This window comes from Hyperolius riggenbachi, chromosome 7, assembly GCF_040937935.1.
Source record: "Hyperolius riggenbachi isolate aHypRig1 chromosome 7, aHypRig1.pri, whole genome shotgun sequence".
Taxonomy (NCBI): Eukaryota; Metazoa; Chordata; class Amphibia; order Anura; family Hyperoliidae; genus Hyperolius; species Hyperolius riggenbachi.
Window position 1 is genome coordinate 87880474 of NC_090652.1, and position 19781 is coordinate 87900254.

Here is a 19781-nt window from a genome sequence, read left to right on the forward strand (position 1 = left end):
TAGCTTGATGCAGTCAAACAAGTCAATTGTGGCATTCGCACCAATGTAACATTCAAGGGCGATTATTTTCAGTAACTGGAGCGCACTGAGCAGGCGGTCAAAATAAATACAAAATGTACATTAATCACATCAGATACCAATCATAGTATTGTACATTGTTAGAAATAAGTAAAAGCAAGAAGTTTTGAATCAAGATACCAATTATTGGATAACTAAAAAGAAAAATTATTACTATTAAGTATTCTATATAGCGCCAACATCTTTCACAGCGCTGTACATTGTCTTGTCACTTAACTGTCCCTCAGAGGGGCTCACAATCTAATCCCTACCGTAACCATATGTATGTATCATATACTGTATATCAGTCTAGGGCATATTTTATGGGGAAGCCAATTAACTTATCTGTATGTTTTTGGGATGCCCGGAGGCAACCCAGGCAGACGTGGGGAGAACATACAAACTCTGTGCAGATAGTGCCCTGACTGGGATTTGTACCAGGGACCCAGCGCTGCAAGGCAAGAGTTCTAACCACTGCGCCACACTGCTAGTAAGCTTTCATCTAATAAGCCTTCTTCAGACTAAATTCCAGTATGCTGACAAGATGTTAGAATATCAATTACGATTGAAAACAGTCTAAGAGAGGGGGACGTTCAGGTGGACTTACCTCCCTCGAAAATATAAAACTCAATTGAGTCACAAAATATCAAAACAAATTTTTTTTATTTAACTCCACTTAGTGCAACGCTTTTCGCAGGTGTGGTCCCGCCTCATCAGGCAAAAAGGAGCCTAAGTCAATGGGTCTAAATGCAGAGGTGAGCGCCTCGGTGGAGGGGTGCTGCCCAATTTCCTATCTACAGAGAGCGACATCTTAAAAACCTGAGTGGGGTCAGGTTCTAATACTCCCCACCTGCACTTGAAGTGGTTGCCTATAGGTAACCCATGTTTGTGAGTATATCTAAATATTTTGCTTTAAACCACAACCAACTTAACAAAACTACACCATATTGGGCTCTCGATTTCTTTGTTCTTCCAAGCAAATTACGATTGAAAGTACACGGGGTGATGTTTGTGTGCGGTGTAGGGGGTGATGCACCCATCTCACCTAACTGCCTGAAGTGTATGTGAGCTTTTCTGTTGTCCCAGATAGGCCAGGTGTATTTACACCTTTTGATTGGGAGTGCATAGTCGCGTTTCTTCTTGGTGTGATATAGATTGAATAGATTGGGCCTGTAAGGACACCTGCAACAGAGAAAGGGCAGCAGGTTTGCCTACTTGACACCTGCGTGCCCCTCGCTCACATACATTGTGTGTCATTATACATGAACACATGAATGTACAGCACTGTCCTGTTATATGTGTATTGCGTTTCTATTTATATTTTAATTGAACTGAATAAAAGTTAATTTTAACCCTCAGTGCGCTAAGGGGCCTTTCCCGTTAGATGTTAGAATAGACAGATCATATACATTGAAAATCAAAAAAGGGATACACAGATTGTTTTGCAACCATAAATAAATCTCTTTCAGATTCCTTAACAATATCACGAAGACCCTCCAGAGATGCTAGCTAATTTATGACAAATAGATACTTATCTACACATCACATACCACAGAAAAAATAACTTGGAGGCACAGTACATACAAACATTGCTTATAGGCTATAATGAATTGTGGCATTCAACATCAATCATACCAGCACAAGAAATGACTATGCTGGACAAAACCTCTACCTACAGCAGGGGTGTCAAAATTACAAAAGTAGGACAAAAAACTGAACATTGGTACAGAGTCAATTTCTAGTAGCCATCTCCAATCCTTATAAAAATTCCCTGGTGTATAAACCTAATCCCCCCATACAGTTCCTTGATGTCTATCCACAGACAGGCAGGTTAGGATTACTGTTCTGCACACACTGGATTGAGGAGAAGGCAAGAAGGCCTAGTTCTTGTCAGGTTGTACTACTCAATGAATCAAATTTGCTTGTTCATTGAGCCACAAGGCATCCCAGTTATGTATTATAGAGTTGCTAGCTCATCATCTTTCGACAACACAGACAGCAGGACAGTTATGTTTTGTGAGTGGTAATTACATTTAAAGGACTGCTCTAGTGAAAAAAAAAAAATCCGACAGATCAGACAGGTTTTGGACTAGTCCATCTCCTCATGGAGGGTTCTCAGCATGTCTTGCTCTTTTCAGATGCATTCCCTGAACGGCAAGTTGCTAAGTCTAAAGTTCCAAATAGTGTGCAAGCGAGTAGGGAGGCTGGCTTCTTACTATTTTGCCACTTCAGGAAATGCTTTTGAAAACAAAGAAAAGCCTGATTATTCCCCATGAGGAGATGGAATAGTTCCATATAAATAAGTCACAAGTGCGATAGCACCAATGGATAATGACGTGCTGTGATCTCCCCTGGAGTATACAGGGAATCAAGTTCAAATAAGTTGCCAGGATCCACTCCGTCTAAAAAGTCTTCTTTTATTTATAGCTCAGTAAAAAAGGCATTAAAAAATAAAAAAAAAAAAGACTTTTTAGACGATGCGGATCCTGACAACTTATTTGAGATGGAATAGTCAAACACCTGTTGGTTCTGTCAGATTTAACTGCTTTGTTTATGCTATAGTGGTCCTTTAAGCAAAGAATTTACAAAATGGATGAAAAAAAATCACTAATCTTCACCAGGCTTCGGTTGCCACTTTTGCTGAGCTACAAGAGCCTAGTAACAGCTAATACCCCTAATAACCTTTCCCTCTACTGCAACAAACTAGATCTTACAAGAGCAAAAAATAACTTCCTCTGCAATACGTCATGCTGGGTACACACGTTGAGATTTCCCGCTCGATTCAGGAATCGATTATTTCAAACATGCTCGATTGGATTTCAATCGTTCCTGCCGTCGATTTTGCATACTTGAAAAAAAACGATCGAAATCCAATCGAGCATGTTTGAAATAATCGAATCGATCCGTTCGATCCCGCGAATCGGGAAATCTCAACGTGTGTACCCAGCATAATAAACAACGTTAAAAGCAAAAAGTTCACCAAAACATACAGTAGCAATTATGCATTTATATGGCAGTAATTTTCCCAAAGCACTTTACAAAGAATACAGGAGAAGACATTATTAGGGCTCTTTTACCCTTAAAAACATGACTGCAAACGCACTAGGTTCGCCTGCCTTTCTAAGTTCTAGTGCCGTGATTGGGGTGCGATCCATCGGGTGTATGGTGCAATTACAATATGTTTCATCAGGAGGAAAAGAAAAAAAATGCCAAACTGCAAAGAAAATGACAGTGGTGCGATTGTTGTGTCAATTTTCATGTGCATCTTTACAAAGTATAGGTGCTGAATGGCACAGAAAACGCAGCAGGGCGATTGGGCTCGGAAGATAAACACATCACAATCGGATCACACTAAATGCTAACAGTCGCCATAGTTTTGATTGGTGTAGCTGTACCTAGCAATTTATAATACACTAGCCATTGGATGGCGAAATGCTGGTGCCGCTAGTAGAAAAGGGCCCTTACTCAGCAAGCATCCCAATCTATATGTGCCCCCCTACCACAGTCTAAAGGTGGCCATACACTGGTCGATTTGCCATCAGATTCGACCAACAGATAGATCCCTCTCTGATCGAATCTGATCAGAGAGGGATCGTATGGCCACCTTTACTGCAAACAGATTGTGAATCGATTTCAGCCTGAAACCGATCACTATCTGTGGAGCTGCCGCAAAAGCGGTATGCGCGGCGATTTCACAGCCGATTCGATCACTGTGATCTAATCGGCCGTATATCGGCGGGAAAATAGTTAGGTGTATGGGCCCCTTAAGGGAAATTTGGGAGGAAACTTATTCAGCTAACACATACAGGAGAAAACCAACAGAAACATCTGTAAAAAATACAAGCGTGCAGACAGAGTGCTGTCAGAATGCAAACTCTAGGCATTGTAAAATGCATCCAGTACGGTCCTGTATTGGCCGATAGCTCTTTAACACTAACCATACAAAGCTAGAAATGCTTAAAGTCTATAGTTTTCATATCGCCAGGATTTTTTTTTTAAACACTATCGATTCTGTTGTGAGCAGCAAGAAATATGGCTGAAAATTTTGTTACAGAGTTTCTTTAAACAAATCAGCAGGGCTGCCAGGCAACTGGTATTTATTTTTAGAAATAAATAAATATGGCAGCCTCCATATGCTTCTCAGTACAGGTGTCCTTTAAGGAACACTGGAAGAGAATCTATCATATGAACATCCCCCCTCCCCCCCACACGCGATGTCTAACCAACTCCCAAATGCACTATTCTATGGTGCACGTGCATTGTCCATCCACCCCATTCCATAGCAACAGACAAGATAAGACTAGTGACACATCAATGCAGCACTCAGTCCTGAACTGTCACCTGAGGCGGCAGTCCACGCGTCACCTAGTCGTTCTCCCCGCATAGCAACACAGTGGGTGGTTAGCTACACAGCTGACTCACAGAGGTGCAGACCAGCTCAGTGATGTCGTCCAAGAGGATTGGTTCCCGATTCCCGATGGGCGACATCCATCAAAGGTGTGTACGCACCTTTAACCACTTGCCGACCGCGCACTCATACCGCGCGTCGGCAAAGTGGCAGCTGCAGGACCAGCGATGCAGTTCTGCATCGCCGGCTGCAGGCTAATTAATCAGGAAGCAGCCGCTCGCGCGAGCGGCTGCTTCCTATCAATTCACGGCGGGGGGGCTCCGTGAATAGCCTGCGGGCCGCCAATCGCGGCTCGCAGGCTAAATGTAAACGCAAGCGGAAATAATCTGCTTTGTTTACATTGTACGGCGCTGCTGCGCAGCAGCGCCGTAAGGCAGATCGTCGATCCCCGGCCAATCAGCGGCCGGGGATCGCCGCCATGTGACAGGGGACGTCTTGTCACAGGCTGCACAGGACGGATAGCGTCCTGTGCAGCCCCGATCACCAGGGGGCCAGGTAGGAGAGGGGGAAGCAGACCCCCCCAGCACATCATCCCCCTAGTGGGGAAAAAAGGGGGGTGATCTGATCTCTCTGCCTGGTGTTTGATCTGTGCTGGGGGCTGTAGAGCCCACCCAGCACAGATCACAGAATTCAACGCTGGTCCTTAAGGGGGGGTAAAGGGTGGGTCCTCAAGTGGTTAAAGGATGTATGGGATAAATATGTAGCTGACACTAGAAATTCAACGTCTGCATCCATTGCTTCCACTATATCATGTACGTGTGTAACTCCATTCACAGAAAAGTCCCAGTACAGCTTCCAGTGTGTCCAGGCTGAAACCCAAGGGACACGTGTAATTGTTTACTGTCCAAAAACTGCAGTAAACAAGCCTCTGTTATGCTGCCAGACTTTAAACACTGCTTCTGGATGCATCAGGTCAAATCAGGTCACATTAGCTTTATCTAAGCTCCCATCTGATTGTGTTTACATAATCCCCATGTAAAGAAGGCTGCCCCTCCCTGACCTGCCCAGGGATGTCCACATTTATGGAATGACACAGCTGCACTCCAGGATGTGAGAGGGAATTTTAATACAAAGTAGAACTCTTTAGAAATGGAGGGGAAGCATGCGGCAGTCCTACCCTGTGTGCTACTGCAGTGAGGTAACAACTGCAGGTTTGTGTTGGAAAGCTTGGAGTCAACTGGGCATTATGATTAACATGTTGCCGACTGCTCCACGCCAATTGGCGTGAGCAGTGCGGCAGCCCCAGGACCGCTCCACGCCCATTGGCGTGAACGGTCTTCTATGGGGCCAGCAGGAGATCGTGCGCAGGATGCGCGTGCATCTCCTGCTTGGGGGGCGGAGCTCCGCCCCGCCTTCAGTCTTCGAGCGGCAATCGCTGCTCGGGAGACTGTTAGATGGCGGTTTCGCCGTCTAATTACTTTGTACAGCGCTGCAATCTGCAGCAGCGCTGTACTGGGGGGAGCCGTGTAACACAGCTGTCCCCCTGGGACACAGGGAAGTGATCGTCTCTCATAGCCTGAAGCCTATGAGTGCCAATCGCGTGATTGGCTGGCTGGCTGGGGGAAGGGGGGGGAGAAACAAAAAAAAAAGTTAAATTTAAAAATATTTTATATAAATATTGATTAAAAAAAAAAAAAATAATGTGGGGGCGATCAGACCCCACCAACAGAGAGCTCTGTTGGTGGGGGAGAAAGGATGGGGGAATCACTTGTGTGCTGTGTTGGGCGGCCCTGCAGCGGCCAATTAAGTAAAAATGGCCTGGTCACTATGGGGGGGTTAACACCGCAGTCCTCAAGTGGTTAAGAAAAAAAAGAATAAATTTAAAAAAAAAGAAAGCATTTTAGCTGTAATGCCAGGAACACACGATGCAACCTCCTGTTCGATCACGGATTATTTACAAGCTTTCCAATCTGTTCTGATTGATACAGGGATTGATTTTGTGAAATGTGGAAAATCAATCCCTTTATGGATCAGGAGACGTTTGGACACACGATACAACTTCCTGTCAGATTTCCCATCGATCAGATGGTCACTTCTATAGAAAATCAATCAGAGGAACTATCAAAAATCTAAATCAGACCTGACAGAAATAATCGATCCAACAGTCAATCTGACGGAAGATTGCATTGTGTGTACCAGGCATAAAAAAAAAAAAAAAAAAAAAAAAAAAAGTCAAATCTTGCGCAGCTACACTAGGAGAGTTTTTTCATAGGTTAGACCCGCTCAGTTTCGACCTGCTGAGGGTTGAACACCAAATCCAACCTGACATTTTTCTTCTTAATTCCTCCTCGCATGTCGGACAAAGGCTATCACTTTTTTTCCTCACTTAGCACGAGTCTTGTAAGAACGCAGAGTTGTGTTACAGACTACTGTAACAATAAACCACTTACAAAGTTCTTGACTTCTATACAAATAACTGAACATATTGATATCAGGCACCATGCAATGCTTCTAAAATTACCACACTGAGTCACAGGAGAAGCATGAGAGGCACACCTAGCCTGTCACTGGCACAGCAAGAGGCACATGAAATCACTGATCATCTGTACACAAACAGGTACAAGCTCTGCAGACCACTCACCTATGCAGACTTCCTTCAATGTCTTTGGTAGCTGCAGCCTCCAATTCTCTGCAAGAGAAATCTATGTTAGCTCCTGATGACATAACTGACGTGAGTAATTAACCACAAGCAAAACAAACCAAGCACATGTTATGCAATACATAAATAGCATCCTTGGCCACTTATAATAAAACCGTAACAACCAGGAATATAAAAGGCAACACAACGGCTGTATGTAATTTTAACTGTTAGCGCCACAGACACACCCTGCAGCAAGCTTAGTCATCGTGTTGCTGTGGAACCGTTGCAGAACTGCAAGTCCCAGCATACCCTGCCACAGGCTTCTAGTATATACAGGAACGCAGATCCACAATTAGTAGGAAATCAGACTCGCTTACCTAAAAGACAACACAGCTCCTATTTACCACTTAACCTATTATCACTATTTATATAGCGCCATAATTTTCCACAGCGATGTACAGAGTATAAAGTATTGTCAGTAACTATCCCTTGACTGGGGCTCACAATCTAATCCCTGCCATAGTCATATATCCATGATAGTTTAGGGCCAAATTTTAGGCGGTAGCCAATAAACTTATCTGTAGGTTTTTGGTATGTGGGAGGAAAACCCATGCAGACAAGGGGAGGACATGCAAACTCCATGCAGCTACTGCCCTGGCTGGGATTCGACCCATTGACCCAGTGCTGCAATGTAAGAATGCTATCCACTACTATATGAAACCTACCTTCCCATAAGAGCGGTTTGTAAATAATGTGGGACATTTGAGTGGAGTGTCAGTGGTAGGGAGGGGTTTGGGGCATTCCTCATCTTCAGGGTGCTGCTTCCTGGCCCCCTATTTATGCACTCCAGTTTCTTCTACACCCAGACCCAAAGGTGCCACAGTTTCAAGCACACAATGCCACTGCGGGTACTTCAAACTGCTGCATGTCTGGCTAGATGAGATGGCAGAGCACACACAGATGGGGGGACTAGAGGCAGCCCCTGAAGGCAAGTAATGCTGTCACCCCTCCTCAGCAGCCCACATTTACAAACCTTCATTGGGGCAGGTTTAATTGATATATTGTATTAAAGAGGTGCTCAAATCCTTTTAAAGTGGACCTAAAACTCCATGTATTTAGAGAGTTTAGCCTGTCTAACTCCCCCTCATCAGTGCCTAATCACAAGTTGTAATTGGATCCCTCAGCTGTGTCAGCTGACTGCCATGGCAGAGAGGTTAATTTGAAAGCAAAGGATAAGTCTCCTTCCTTGAAAGCAGGAAGTAGACACTGCAAATTTATTGCAGGATTTGTATCAGCTATAACTAAGAAATGTTTTTATTATGCTGTTGCGTATCTTTTAGAGCAGAGAGGAAGTTCTGAGTTCAGGTCTGCTTTAAAGAAAACCTGTACTGAAAATAAAAGTCAAAATAGGCATACACAAGTCATACTTACCTTCCATGTAGTCTACTCCTCAGTGTCTTTCTCCTGTCCTGCTTCCTATTTGTTCACTATGATCAAGGGAATTTTCCGTCCTCCATTTTGAAAATGGCCATTACCCATAACAGCTTTCTGGTCAGCACACAGTTAAACTGTAACATCGCCCACTTGAGCCATAGGGAAACATGGACATTGCCTGGTACATCCATTTTCCTCTCAGCTATAACTGACAGCAACTGATATTTTACTGACAGCAACTGATATATTTCAGATCTGACAAAATATTGTCAGAACTGGAAGGGATTATTGTCAGAAGAAAATGGTGAGCTTCTGAGAGGAACTGATGACAAGGTAACTATGCAATGTTCATTTGAAGTTACCTCATGTGTTTATTTTAAATATTTTTACTCAGTACAGGTTCTCTTTAAGTTTAATCCTCTGTGAGAATACAAATGCACATGAGTAAGTTAACAGGATTTTGCCCTAAATGGTCCAAGACAGTGAGCAATTATTTGGCTGCTGCAGGAACATTCGATCACAAGCTGTGTGACATGTTCCAGAATAGGTCACAGCTGTAAGAATAAAGGTAGTTTACCCGTTAGTGCTACAGTGTTCTCCCCAGGCTCATTTAGCCAGGTGCTACACCCATCTAGTTTTGGTGAGCAACCGGCTGTCATTGGTTCACCTCCTTGGTGTGTAAGCAGCCTCTTCAGCACCTCCCTTTCCCTAATAATTTATTTAATGTCCTAACTAGAGGCGATGTGCCTGGATATATGTATTTCCATTAAACAAAAAACATTTCTTTGTTGCAGCTGACTCAAATCCTAAAATAAATCTGCACTCTTTCTACTAGTAGTTAATGTTCTGTGTGGAGTCGGAGTCGGAGAGTCGGGCAATTTTGGGTGCCTGGAGTCGGAGTCGGGAAAAAATGCACCGACTCCGACTCCTAATGAATTTGTAACTGTAATTAAAATAGAAAATATGATAAAATGTTCTATTTCTCAGATAATAGTCATTAAAAATAATGTATATATACAGGTTATATACAGTAATAGCTGTGCTTAGTCCACAAAAATGAAATAAAAGAATCAAAATTAGTTACTTGTGCTGCTTCAATAAAGCAGTCCCCGTATTTTTAAGGTCAGATATACCGTACATATCTGATTGTGACTGTATATATGATGTGTACACAGGAATCTCTTATATATACTAAATAACATCTATGCTGTAAGAATAAAGCCTGATGTGTAGCTGTGTCACTAATAGAGATGGTCAATGGGATGGAACTAATGCTGCATTGATGCTGATTTATGCAAATGTATGCACTCCCTTTGCTGATGAAATCAAATAATTTGATATGTTATTAAAATTTGGTTTGGTGACTACAAATTAAAAGGTAACTGAGACGGATGAAAAGTAAAGTTTTATACATACCTGGGGCTTCCTCCAGCCCCCTTCAGGCTAATCAGTGCCTCGCTGTCCTCCACCACCCGGATCTTCTGCTATGAGTCCTGGTATTTCAGCCAGTCAGCGCTGTCCGGCCGCATGCCGCTCCCACAGCCAGGAACATTCTGCACCTGCGCAATAGTGCTGCACAGGTGTAGTATGCTCCTGGCGGCGGAGTGTGTGCATGCGCACTACGCCTGACTGGTCTTAAGTGCCTGGACTCATAGCAGAAGATAGAGGTGGTGGAGGAGGACAACGAGGGACTGATTATCCTGAAGGCGGCTGGAGGAAGCCCCAGGTATGTATAAAACTTTAATTTCATCTGTCTCAGGTTTACTTTGTTACACAGTAGTACTATACTCTACATATGCACTCCCCACAGAGCTACAGGGAATCCACCGAGAATGCTGTGCACATTGAACACAGAGGTGTTGTCTGTTTACAATCTCCTCATTCCCCCTGCAGAGTACCTGCACATCATTCTTACATGTACCCACAGTTACATTGCCTAGGGCCTGATAGATGTTCTTTGTTCCGGTCTGTACCTTTTACAAGTACTCTTACCAAGGACTAGTTTTAGTCTAAAGGGAATAAATATAGTAGTCTACATATCCTTCTCACTTCAGTTGTCTTGTAAAATTCCTAAGCGTTGGCAGTTAAGAGACGAATTTCATGTTACATACTTTTAATCAACAAAATTGTAATATGCAAATTAGAGGAGTCGGAGTCGTGGAGTCGGAGTCGGTGGAATCCTAAACTGAGGAGTCGGAGTCGGAGTATTTTTGGACCGACTCCACAGCCCTGGTTTTCAAATGAGCTTATCTGTCATCTCTGCCATGGCTGTCAGGTGACAGGGGAGAGATCATATTACAACATGTGATTAGACACAAATGAGGGGGAATTAAAGAGGCTAAACTCTCGAAATACATACAGGGTGCATTTTTCTATGTTTTGCAGTGTTCTCCCCAGAATTATTTTCCAGCCGGGTGGCATAAAATAGTAGCCAGGTGGCATGAAAAAGCAGCCGGGTGGGTAGAGATGAAAATGCAGGGCAACTCTGCTTACAGCATAGGAGGTGGTGAGGAGGTGAGCCAATGACAGCCGGGTGGTCACCAAATCTAGCCGGGTGGAGCACCCGGCTAAAAGAGCCTGGGGAGAACACTGTTTTCCTTCTGCCCTTTGCAAGAGTTCAGGTCCACTTTAACTAAAAAATTTGCACAGCTACCATTTCAGTGTGACATACAATCTGGTTCATTCAGCTTTCAACAAAAAGAAACCATGAGCATTTAAAGCAGACCCAAACCAGTGGCAAAGCTGTAAAAAGCAGGTGGATCAGGTAGTGCCGCTTACCACTGGTTGTGAGCCATTCTATCCTTTAGTTACAGTTTCATGAAAACAAAATGGCTGTGACCCTGGAGTCACAACGCTGCAGCTCCGCACTTCTCCTGCAAAGCACAGAGAGGAGAGCAAGGGGTGGGGAGAAGTGGGAAGAAGCAGTGCATGGGCAGGCAGGGAAGAGCCTTTTTTGCTGTTGGAGGGGATCTCGCCTAACTGCAGAGAAACCTCTTTCTTTTGGATAAGCTGCCGACAAGCTCCTGTATCCCAATTGCTCTGCCAATTCCACCTCGGGTACAATTTAAAAAAAAAGAAAAAAAAAAGCTGAAACACAAATGGAGAATGGCATATTTTAGGGCTGCACGATTTTAGGTAAAAATTGAAATTGCGATTTTTCTCTCATAAATTGCAATTAAATATTTCACGATTTTTTTTCAAAACAAGGCAGGGGGCTGAACTGTCAGGTTAATGGCAGGGGGCTGAACGACAAGACCTAGTCTAGCTCGTATGAGGGCGGCGAAGGGGGGTGGAGCCTAGCTATGGCTATTGCTGTGCATTCGCATTGCATTTCAGGCAATGCACATTTATGAAGCCTAAAGCCCTCTATGATGACCCCTGGGCTTAAACACTGTGCGGCGTACAGGACTCGGCTTATGAGCTGGGCAGCAGGGGGCGGATCCATGCGCCGAGGAGAGCCGCAGAAGCAGTGCATATTCCAAGATGTTAATGAGCCGGGCAGCGGGCGAGGCCAGTCCAGAGTGGCGTACAGCTTCACCAATCGCTGGATAGCGATGGTATGACAGCAGCGGTAGGGAGAGCTGTACAGAGCGTACAGCTCCGCCTACCACCTCCGTCATTCCATTGCTATCCAGCGATTGGAGAAGCTGTGTGACACTCTGGACTGGACTCGCCCGCCCCCCGCCCCATTAACATCTTGGAATATGCACTGCTTCTGCGGCTCTCCTCGGCGCGTAGCGGTAGGCGGACCACGCGGCAAAGCGCGGGCACTAAAAACCGAAAACCGCGGATACTGACGATCACTAGATCGTCTTCACAGGAACCGCGGTTTTGGTTTTAAACCAGAAAATCGTGCAGCCCTAGCAGATTTATTATCTTTGAAACAATACCAGTTGCCTGGTAGAACTGCTGATCATTCTAGTCATTGATGCCTGAATCACACACCTGAAACAAGCATGTAGCTAATCTTGTCAGATTTCCGTCAGAACCCTCTGATCTGCATGCTATCTCAGGGTCCACAGCTAAAAGTGTCTGAGGCAACAGACTAGCAGGACAACCAGGCAACATGCACTGTTTAAAAGGAAATAGCGTATTTTTGGACTATAAGACGCTCCTGACCATGAGATAAACCTAGGTTTAGAGGACAAAACCGGAGGAAAAATATATACTAAACCTTGTGCATTTATGATGGTGAAGGGGCATCTTGTAAATTATGCTTCTTTGTACCTCATGTCCCCTGGTGCCTCTTGTGTCTCCAGGTGTCCTCTTGTGTCACCCATGTGTTCGCCTGTCCTTGTGTCCTCTATGCCCCTTTGTGTCCTCAGTTTGCCCCTGTGTCCTCCTCTGCATGGGCACAGTACAGGGCATCCCTGACATTGCGGTGGGTTGGAGGGTCGTATTGGCAGGTATTCACAAGTCAGGAACTCCCTGCATTTGGACTATAAGACACAGTGACTTAACCCCACTTTTGGGAGAAAAAGTGAGTCTTATAGTCCCAAAAAAATACAGTAAATATGGCAGCCTCCATATAGCTCATTTTGGGTTCCCTTTAAAAAGAACTATCCTCACGCATAAGCCACCCTCTCCCCCACACACTTTTGGTCTAATGCTGGGTACAAATGTTGCGATTTCCCGCTCGATCCGTGGGATTGATTCGATTATTTCCAACATGTTCGATTCGGTTTCGTTCAATACAGCCGTCAATTTTGCATACTTATGCAAAATCGACGGCTGTGTCGAACGAAACTGAATCTACCATGTCGGAAATAATCGATCCCGCGGGTCGACCGTGAAATCGCAACGTGTGTACCCAGCATAAAAGATAGGCCGATTAGTCAACCTCCCAATGTGGCACCCTAGCATGCTGAATGCACATCCATCTCTCCTCACTCCAGCTCTAGTCCCCAGCATCTCCCCCACAGTGAGCCTGGATCCATTGGTAGCTCACCCATGGATAAGCCACATCCACAATTAAAGGGGAACTAAAGTAAGAGGTATACGGAGGCTGCCATATTTATTTCCTTTTAATCAATACCAATTGCCTGGCAGCCCTGCTGATCTATTTCTCTGCAGTAGTATCTGAATAACGCCAGAAACAAGCATGCAGCTAGTGTTGTCAGATCTGATTTTAAAGTCTGAAACACCTGATCTGCTGCATGCTTGTTCAGGGGCTATGGCTAATAGTATTAGAGGCAGAGGATCAGCAGGGCTGCCATGCAACTGGTATTGCTTAAAAGGAATTAAACATGGCAGCCTCCGTATACCTCTTATTTCAGTTCCCCTTTAACACCCAAAATCTGGGTGTCAAAAGGTCAGCTTATCAGCTGAAATACGGTACTTCCCCGATCTACAAATCTGGCCAATCTGCTGTAAGCGCAGACTCACGTCCTTCAGAGGAGAGTGAAGTTTGTTGCAAAAAACAGATGCCCAGATAGTTATCAAATTTGGCATGCAGGACATCATTTTAACAGTGACAAGTGGTAAAATAGAGTCTAGGGCAGGCATGGGCAAACTCGGCCATCCAGCTGTTATGGAACTACAAGTCGCACAATGCATTTTCCTTTATGAGTTTGCCCATGCCTGGTCTAGGGTGTTTAAAAGCTGAGGCTGTCAGGGAAAAATAATAAGGTGACAAACTAAACGCAACATTTACAGGATAACCACACGTTTGAATGCTACAAAATACCCATATTTGGGTTAAAAAAAAAAAAACAGTGGTTAAAGTGGTCCTGAACTCTTGTACAGGACAGTAGGAAAACAGTAAAATACAAGCTTTGTATTTAAAGGTTTAATCTGTCTAATCCCCCCTAGTCTGATTAATCACCACTGTAATTTGATCTCTCAGCTGTGTCAGCTCAGGATTTGTAAACAGAGGATGTCACCCTATGTCTGCTTCCATAAAATCAGGAAGTAGACACCGCAGACTTATTGCAGGATTTGTATCAGCTATAACAAAGAAATGTTTGTCTTTAAAGGTTATTACGCTGTTGCATATCTTTTAGAGCAGAGAGGAAGTTCTGAGTTCAGGTCCGCTTTAACAAAGATGCATGTAGCCAACTAGTATACTTTATTCCAGATCGGATTCAATTCCCAAGCACAGGCATTCAGGGTCATTGACACAAAACTGGATATTTAAAGTGGGCATGAAAGTTCACTTTAATTTCTATATTAGTAAATCACCATCTTTCCAAATATACTTATCTGTGTACTCTACAAAACTGTTTCCAGATAAAGAAACGCAGAATATATTTACAAGCTTTATCGGACACCCAAGATATACACAAATACAAGGTAACTCTCCAAATCCAAGTTCAAAAACAATACCAGATAATAAAATAACTGTACACTGAACTCAAGTTTCAAGTTATACTAATGAAACCGTTCTATATCCATAATCCTATCCTCAGTTATACACTTTACAAGACCAAAAAACATGTATTACTGACGGCAATAAAGACAACAACTTGAAACTTAGAAAGCCTGCAAATGATGTACCGACAAGCACCCGAGGTAAAAAAAAACAGGACATCTAAACACCATACATGATATGTACATTGCTAAAAGGCCAGTGTACAGCCACTGTACAGGTGGCATGGGAGTATACCAGAAAGGTGACCACAAAGTGCCCAGTATGCAGCATTCTGTGTAGAGAACACAGTTCAGACTGCAGTAGTAATAGTCAGTGCAGTTGAGTGCAATGCTAGGTAATGCAACAGCCAGGCTGCAGTGGTAGTAATGGGCAGGATAGCACAGCCAGGCTGCAGTGGTAGTAATGGGCAGGATAACACAGCCAGACTGCAGTGGTAGTAATGGGCAGGATAGCACAGCCAGGCTGCAGTGGTAGTAATGGGCAGGATAACACAGCCAGACTGCAGTGGTAGTAATGGGCAGGATAGCACAGCCAGGCTGCAGTGGTAGTAATGGGCAGGATAGCACAGCCAGGCTGCAGTGGTAGTAATGGGCAGGATAGCACAGCCAGGCTGCAGTGGTAGTAATGGGCAGGATAGCACAGCCAGGCTGCAGTGGTAGTAATGGGCAGGATAGCACAGCCAGGCTGCAGTGGTAGTAATGGGCAGGATAACACAGCCAGACTGCAGTGGTAGTAATGGGCAGGATAGCACAGCCAGGCTGCAGTGGTAGTAATGGGCAGGATAGCACAGCCAGGCTGCAGTGGTAGTAATGGGCAGGATAGCACAGCCAGGCTGCAGTGGTAGTAATGGGCAGGATAGCACAGCCAGGCTGCAGTGGTAGTAATGGGCAGGATAGCACAGCCAGGCTGCAGTGGTAGTAATGGGCAGGATAGCACAGCCAGGCTGCAGTGGTAGTAATGGGCAGGATAGCACAGCCAGGCTGCAGTGGTAGTAATGGGCAGGATAGCACAGCCAGGCTGCAGTGGTAGTAATGGGCAGGATAGCACAGCCAGGCTGCAGTGGTAGTAATGGGCAGGATAGCACAGCCAGGCTGCAGTGGTAGTAATGGGCAGGATAGCACAGCCAGGCTGCAGTAGAAATGGGCAGGATAGCACAGCCAGGCTGCAGTGGTAGTAATGGGCAGGATAGCACAGCCAGGCTGCAGTAGTAATAGTCAGTGCAGCTGAGTGCAATGCTAGGTAATGCAGTAACGCAGTCAGCCTGCAGGAAGAGGAGCAGCCCGCGCACTCACCTCATGGGTATAAAGTGCACTGCAGGAACATCCGGGGACTCGGCCGGTGGCAGCTGCGCCCTCGGTGCGCCGCTCAGTCCGCCAGAGGCTGCTGCACGGGAGACACGATCAACACATCCACCGGCGCCATTTCCTCGTCAGAAATCTAACACACCGGAAGAGGAGGCCGCGCTACATCGGCCACTTCCGCTCTGCATTCGCCCCTAACCCTTTCCAAAATGGCCGCCTTAGCAACCACCGCTTAGCAACTGTCAGAGCTGCACGTCCCTCAGAACCCTGGCGGCCATCATGACAAGCTTAGAACGGTGCGAATGTGTTCCTCAGGGTGACTCCTGTGCAGTTGAGCTGAACGTGACAATGGCTTGGAAGGGCGCAGCCTGATCATGTCATGCTGTGTAGGGAGAGCATCTCCTAGTGCTATGCTGCTTATCAGGGGTAAACAGTAGCCATTGGGGGTATTCTAATGGACGGGGAACACTGGCATGTCGCTGGGCTGATTTCAGTAGACACCAGAAAGCACTATCTGATGGGCACACTCAGGGCTTGTTCGCACAAAGGGCGTTTTTGCCCTTTTTTGAAGCGCAGGCGTTTTTCAAAATCGCCCACAAAACGCTTGTGCAATGAATCTCTATGAGAAGGTTCATATCAGCGCGTTGCGTCTGATGCCTGTACCATTTTTGGGGCGTGTTTTGCTATAATGGAAGGTATAGAAAAAACGCTGACAAATTGCTGTGTGCAGCGATTGCATTCACGTTTTTAAGAATAAATACATTGTATTTATTATTTTCCGTGTCAAAGAGTTCACTTCCTGACTTGCGTCAGTGAGTGAATGAAAAAAAAAAGCTCCGGAAAAGCGCTTAGAAGAGCGTTTTTAACAAAACCGCAGCGTGCAGTGGAGCGTCAGGAAGTGCTAAAAATTGCGCACAAGAAATGCAAAACACTTGTATTTTTGGATGTGAACCAGGCCTCAGGCTGTGTTCCCACTTGAAATGAGAACTGACATTTCTATCTGCAAAGTGATAGTGAACGGATCCATATATATATATATATATATATATATATATATATATATATATGTAGGAGTCCTTCACACTTGTTACTCTGCAACGGATGGGTTGCAGTAAGTGAGCCGCACTTCTGTGATATCTGCGAGGCGGATGCATTCCCCATATAGTACACTGATCACATAAGGGGACACAGGAATAACCAATCACTACACTGACCATTTAGGGGGACACCGGAACAGCTAATCGACCTCATAGGGAAACACAGGCGAGTGACATGGGAACAGCCAATCATTACATGGACCACATAGGAGGACACTTGGGGGGGCGGGGGATTGTTCCGATATGTGCTCAGTGTACATATAGCCTATAATGTGAGGACAGTTCTGGGCCCTAATTTGCTGTACAAAGAGGCTGAAGTTACATACAGTGTTTTTATTGCTTGGAATGATTAATTGTGTATCTTGACATTAAGGCCCGTTTCACACTTGCGTTAAAAAATGGTCAGTTCGCGGAGCGGATACTATACTAACAGCACAGATTGAACGGATCCAATGTTAACCTTTGGAACCATTCACTGAACGGACCGAAGTTTTCCTCTCTGCAGCAAATTTCTGGACCACTGAGGACACCAGGCCGGAAACAGAAGATGAAGCCCTGCATTGGGGGCAATGAGAGAACGGAACGTTTCTTCACACTAGTGAAGAAACAGACCATTCCAAGGGGCAAAAACCACTGGGGGTGCGCTCTGGGGGAGATGTGGGGATGCGAACGGGGCCTAAAGTATACCTGGGCGCGTGGGTGAGGGAGAGTTAAAACTTACCCAATCTTCCGTCTTCTTCAATTGCAGTCGGGCGGTAGGGATGGTTTCTTCCAGGCTTCTGTCTTCTTCGGCCTTCAATTACATCCCATGTTTTGCGTCATGTGACCACGCTTTCTCCTTCAACCCGGTAGGAGGAAGCGTGGTAGTCACATGTCGCTCAGCTGCTGCACCCTCCCTCACCCGCACGGCTGCTTTGACAAAGGAGTGAAAACGGATCCGATCGACCGGTGATCAGATCCGTTTTCACGGATCCATTTGCCAGTGTGAACCAAGCCTTACAGATCCGGTGAAGTGGAAACCGGTTTGGCTTAAATTCCCAATGTGAAACGGGCCTAATGACCTTAAAGTGTCCCAAGCTAAATCTCAGGTCAAAAAGGAGATAAGCCTCTAGAGGCATCTTCCAGTCCCCCGTTGCATCTCAGGACCCATCCCCCCCCCCCCCCCCAAAAAAAAAAGATTTAAAAAAAGATTTCTGACAATGGTTTGTTGGAAATCTGATCAGTATTCCTGCGCAGTAAGCAGTGTCGCATGGGTGCATCTCATGCTTGAAGAGGAGCGCAGCCTGAATCTTCTGGAGCCTAGCGGCGGCAGGAACAAGGAGGACCCATTATAAATGGAAAATACAACAATACTATCCTCCATTGTTTACATTTTTGATAAGTGGGTTGCTGAATCAAATTCAGGCTACCACCAGCTTTAAAAATAGTGGAGGGTCAGTTTTTAGTTTGGGCCACTTTACATGACATGCTTTCCAAACTAGAAGTATCTTTTGCTAATGTTGTTTTTGAGCTCACAGCAGGAAAGCCTTCCACTAGTTCTCCCCACACAGCTAAACAGCGGGTCTGAACCAACAATCTTTCAGAAACCGTCACCTGAAACAGTTACTGAGTATATCAAAAGGAAATATTACAAGCTATGATATTGTGGGACAGCAGTCTCAATAGCAGCCTAAGAAGAACAAACCAATTAGAGGGGAAAAGTTTGAGTTAACCGATCGCAGTTTGCCTGAGATCAGCCAAACATAAGCATTCCATCCAGACACCATGTTAAAATTGGCCTGTAGACTTTAAGGTTATAGTTACAGATATTAATCTCATTCATGAATAGTCCCAACTATGTACTATGCTTCTAATATATGGCCCACTCTCTCATAGCAGGTGTTGTGGTCACACATGTTAAAGCTATAGGGGGTCATGGTGGCTGCAGCCCGCATGCTGTGAGGGTGACTACGAGAAGAGGAAACAAAGGGATGCCAGCATTTGTCACACCCCCATAACTAGAGGTTGGGTGATTGAATTTTTATGTACAAGCCACATAAATAATTGTTTATATGTATCTGCTACACCTTATATCAGCCGAAAGTCGCTCATGGCCGGTGCCCCAATGTACTAGCCTACGCATACAACCGGACTAGGAGCATAGGTAAAAGAGGTTAGGATAGTGATAGGTACTAGAAGCAGTAGGTTAGTGTTAGGAGGGTGGTGGTGTTAGACAAGGAAATGTAATGCTGGGAATACAACATTAGATTTTTTTGGCAGATAGAGGATCGATAGATAATTTCCGACAGGTCCGATCTGAAGTGAATGGAAATCAATCAGAAAAATGATCGGAAAATCGATCGGACAATAAACCTGCTGAAAAATCTCATTGTGTATTCCCAGCATTAGTGTGATAGTAGGAGACAGGTTAGTCAGTGTAATGTATGTTGGTTTAATGATATAGGACACTTCGACAAATGGGAGAATTATGGGAATGAAGGTTACTTTTACTATGTACCGTAGGTTATTTCATTGCAGCACCAGGTGCAAGGCT

At 44.9% G+C, this 19781-nt stretch overlaps 1 protein-coding gene and 1 long non-coding RNA gene across 8 annotated transcripts in view; one reads left to right on the plus strand and one right to left on the minus strand.

The window, feature by feature from the left end:
- The window catches only part of TNRC6A (trinucleotide repeat containing adaptor 6A), a 147418-nt gene extending 131113 nt beyond the window's left edge, over positions 1-16305 (minus strand). For all 3 annotated transcript variants that reach the window (XM_068244261.1, XM_068244262.1, XM_068244260.1), the window contains exons 1-2: positions 16143-16305; positions 7047-7094 (exon numbers count right to left, since the gene is read on the minus strand). In XM_068244261.1, coding sequence (XP_068100362.1) covers positions 7047-7094; positions 16143-16147 — 53 coding nt within the window. In that variant the 5' untranslated portion in view covers positions 16148-16305. The remainder of the gene's footprint in view (positions 1-7046; positions 7095-16142) is intronic.
- LOC137524431 (uncharacterized) overlaps positions 16170-19781 on the plus strand; it is a 72283-nt gene continuing 68671 nt past the window's right edge. For 4 of the 5 annotated variants that reach the window (XR_011022684.1, XR_011022680.1, XR_011022682.1 and 1 more), the window contains exon 1: positions 16170-16447. This is a non-coding gene — a long non-coding RNA (uncharacterized lncRNA). The remainder of the gene's footprint in view (positions 16448-19781) is intronic. The other variant, XR_011022681.1, reaches the window with a different exon arrangement.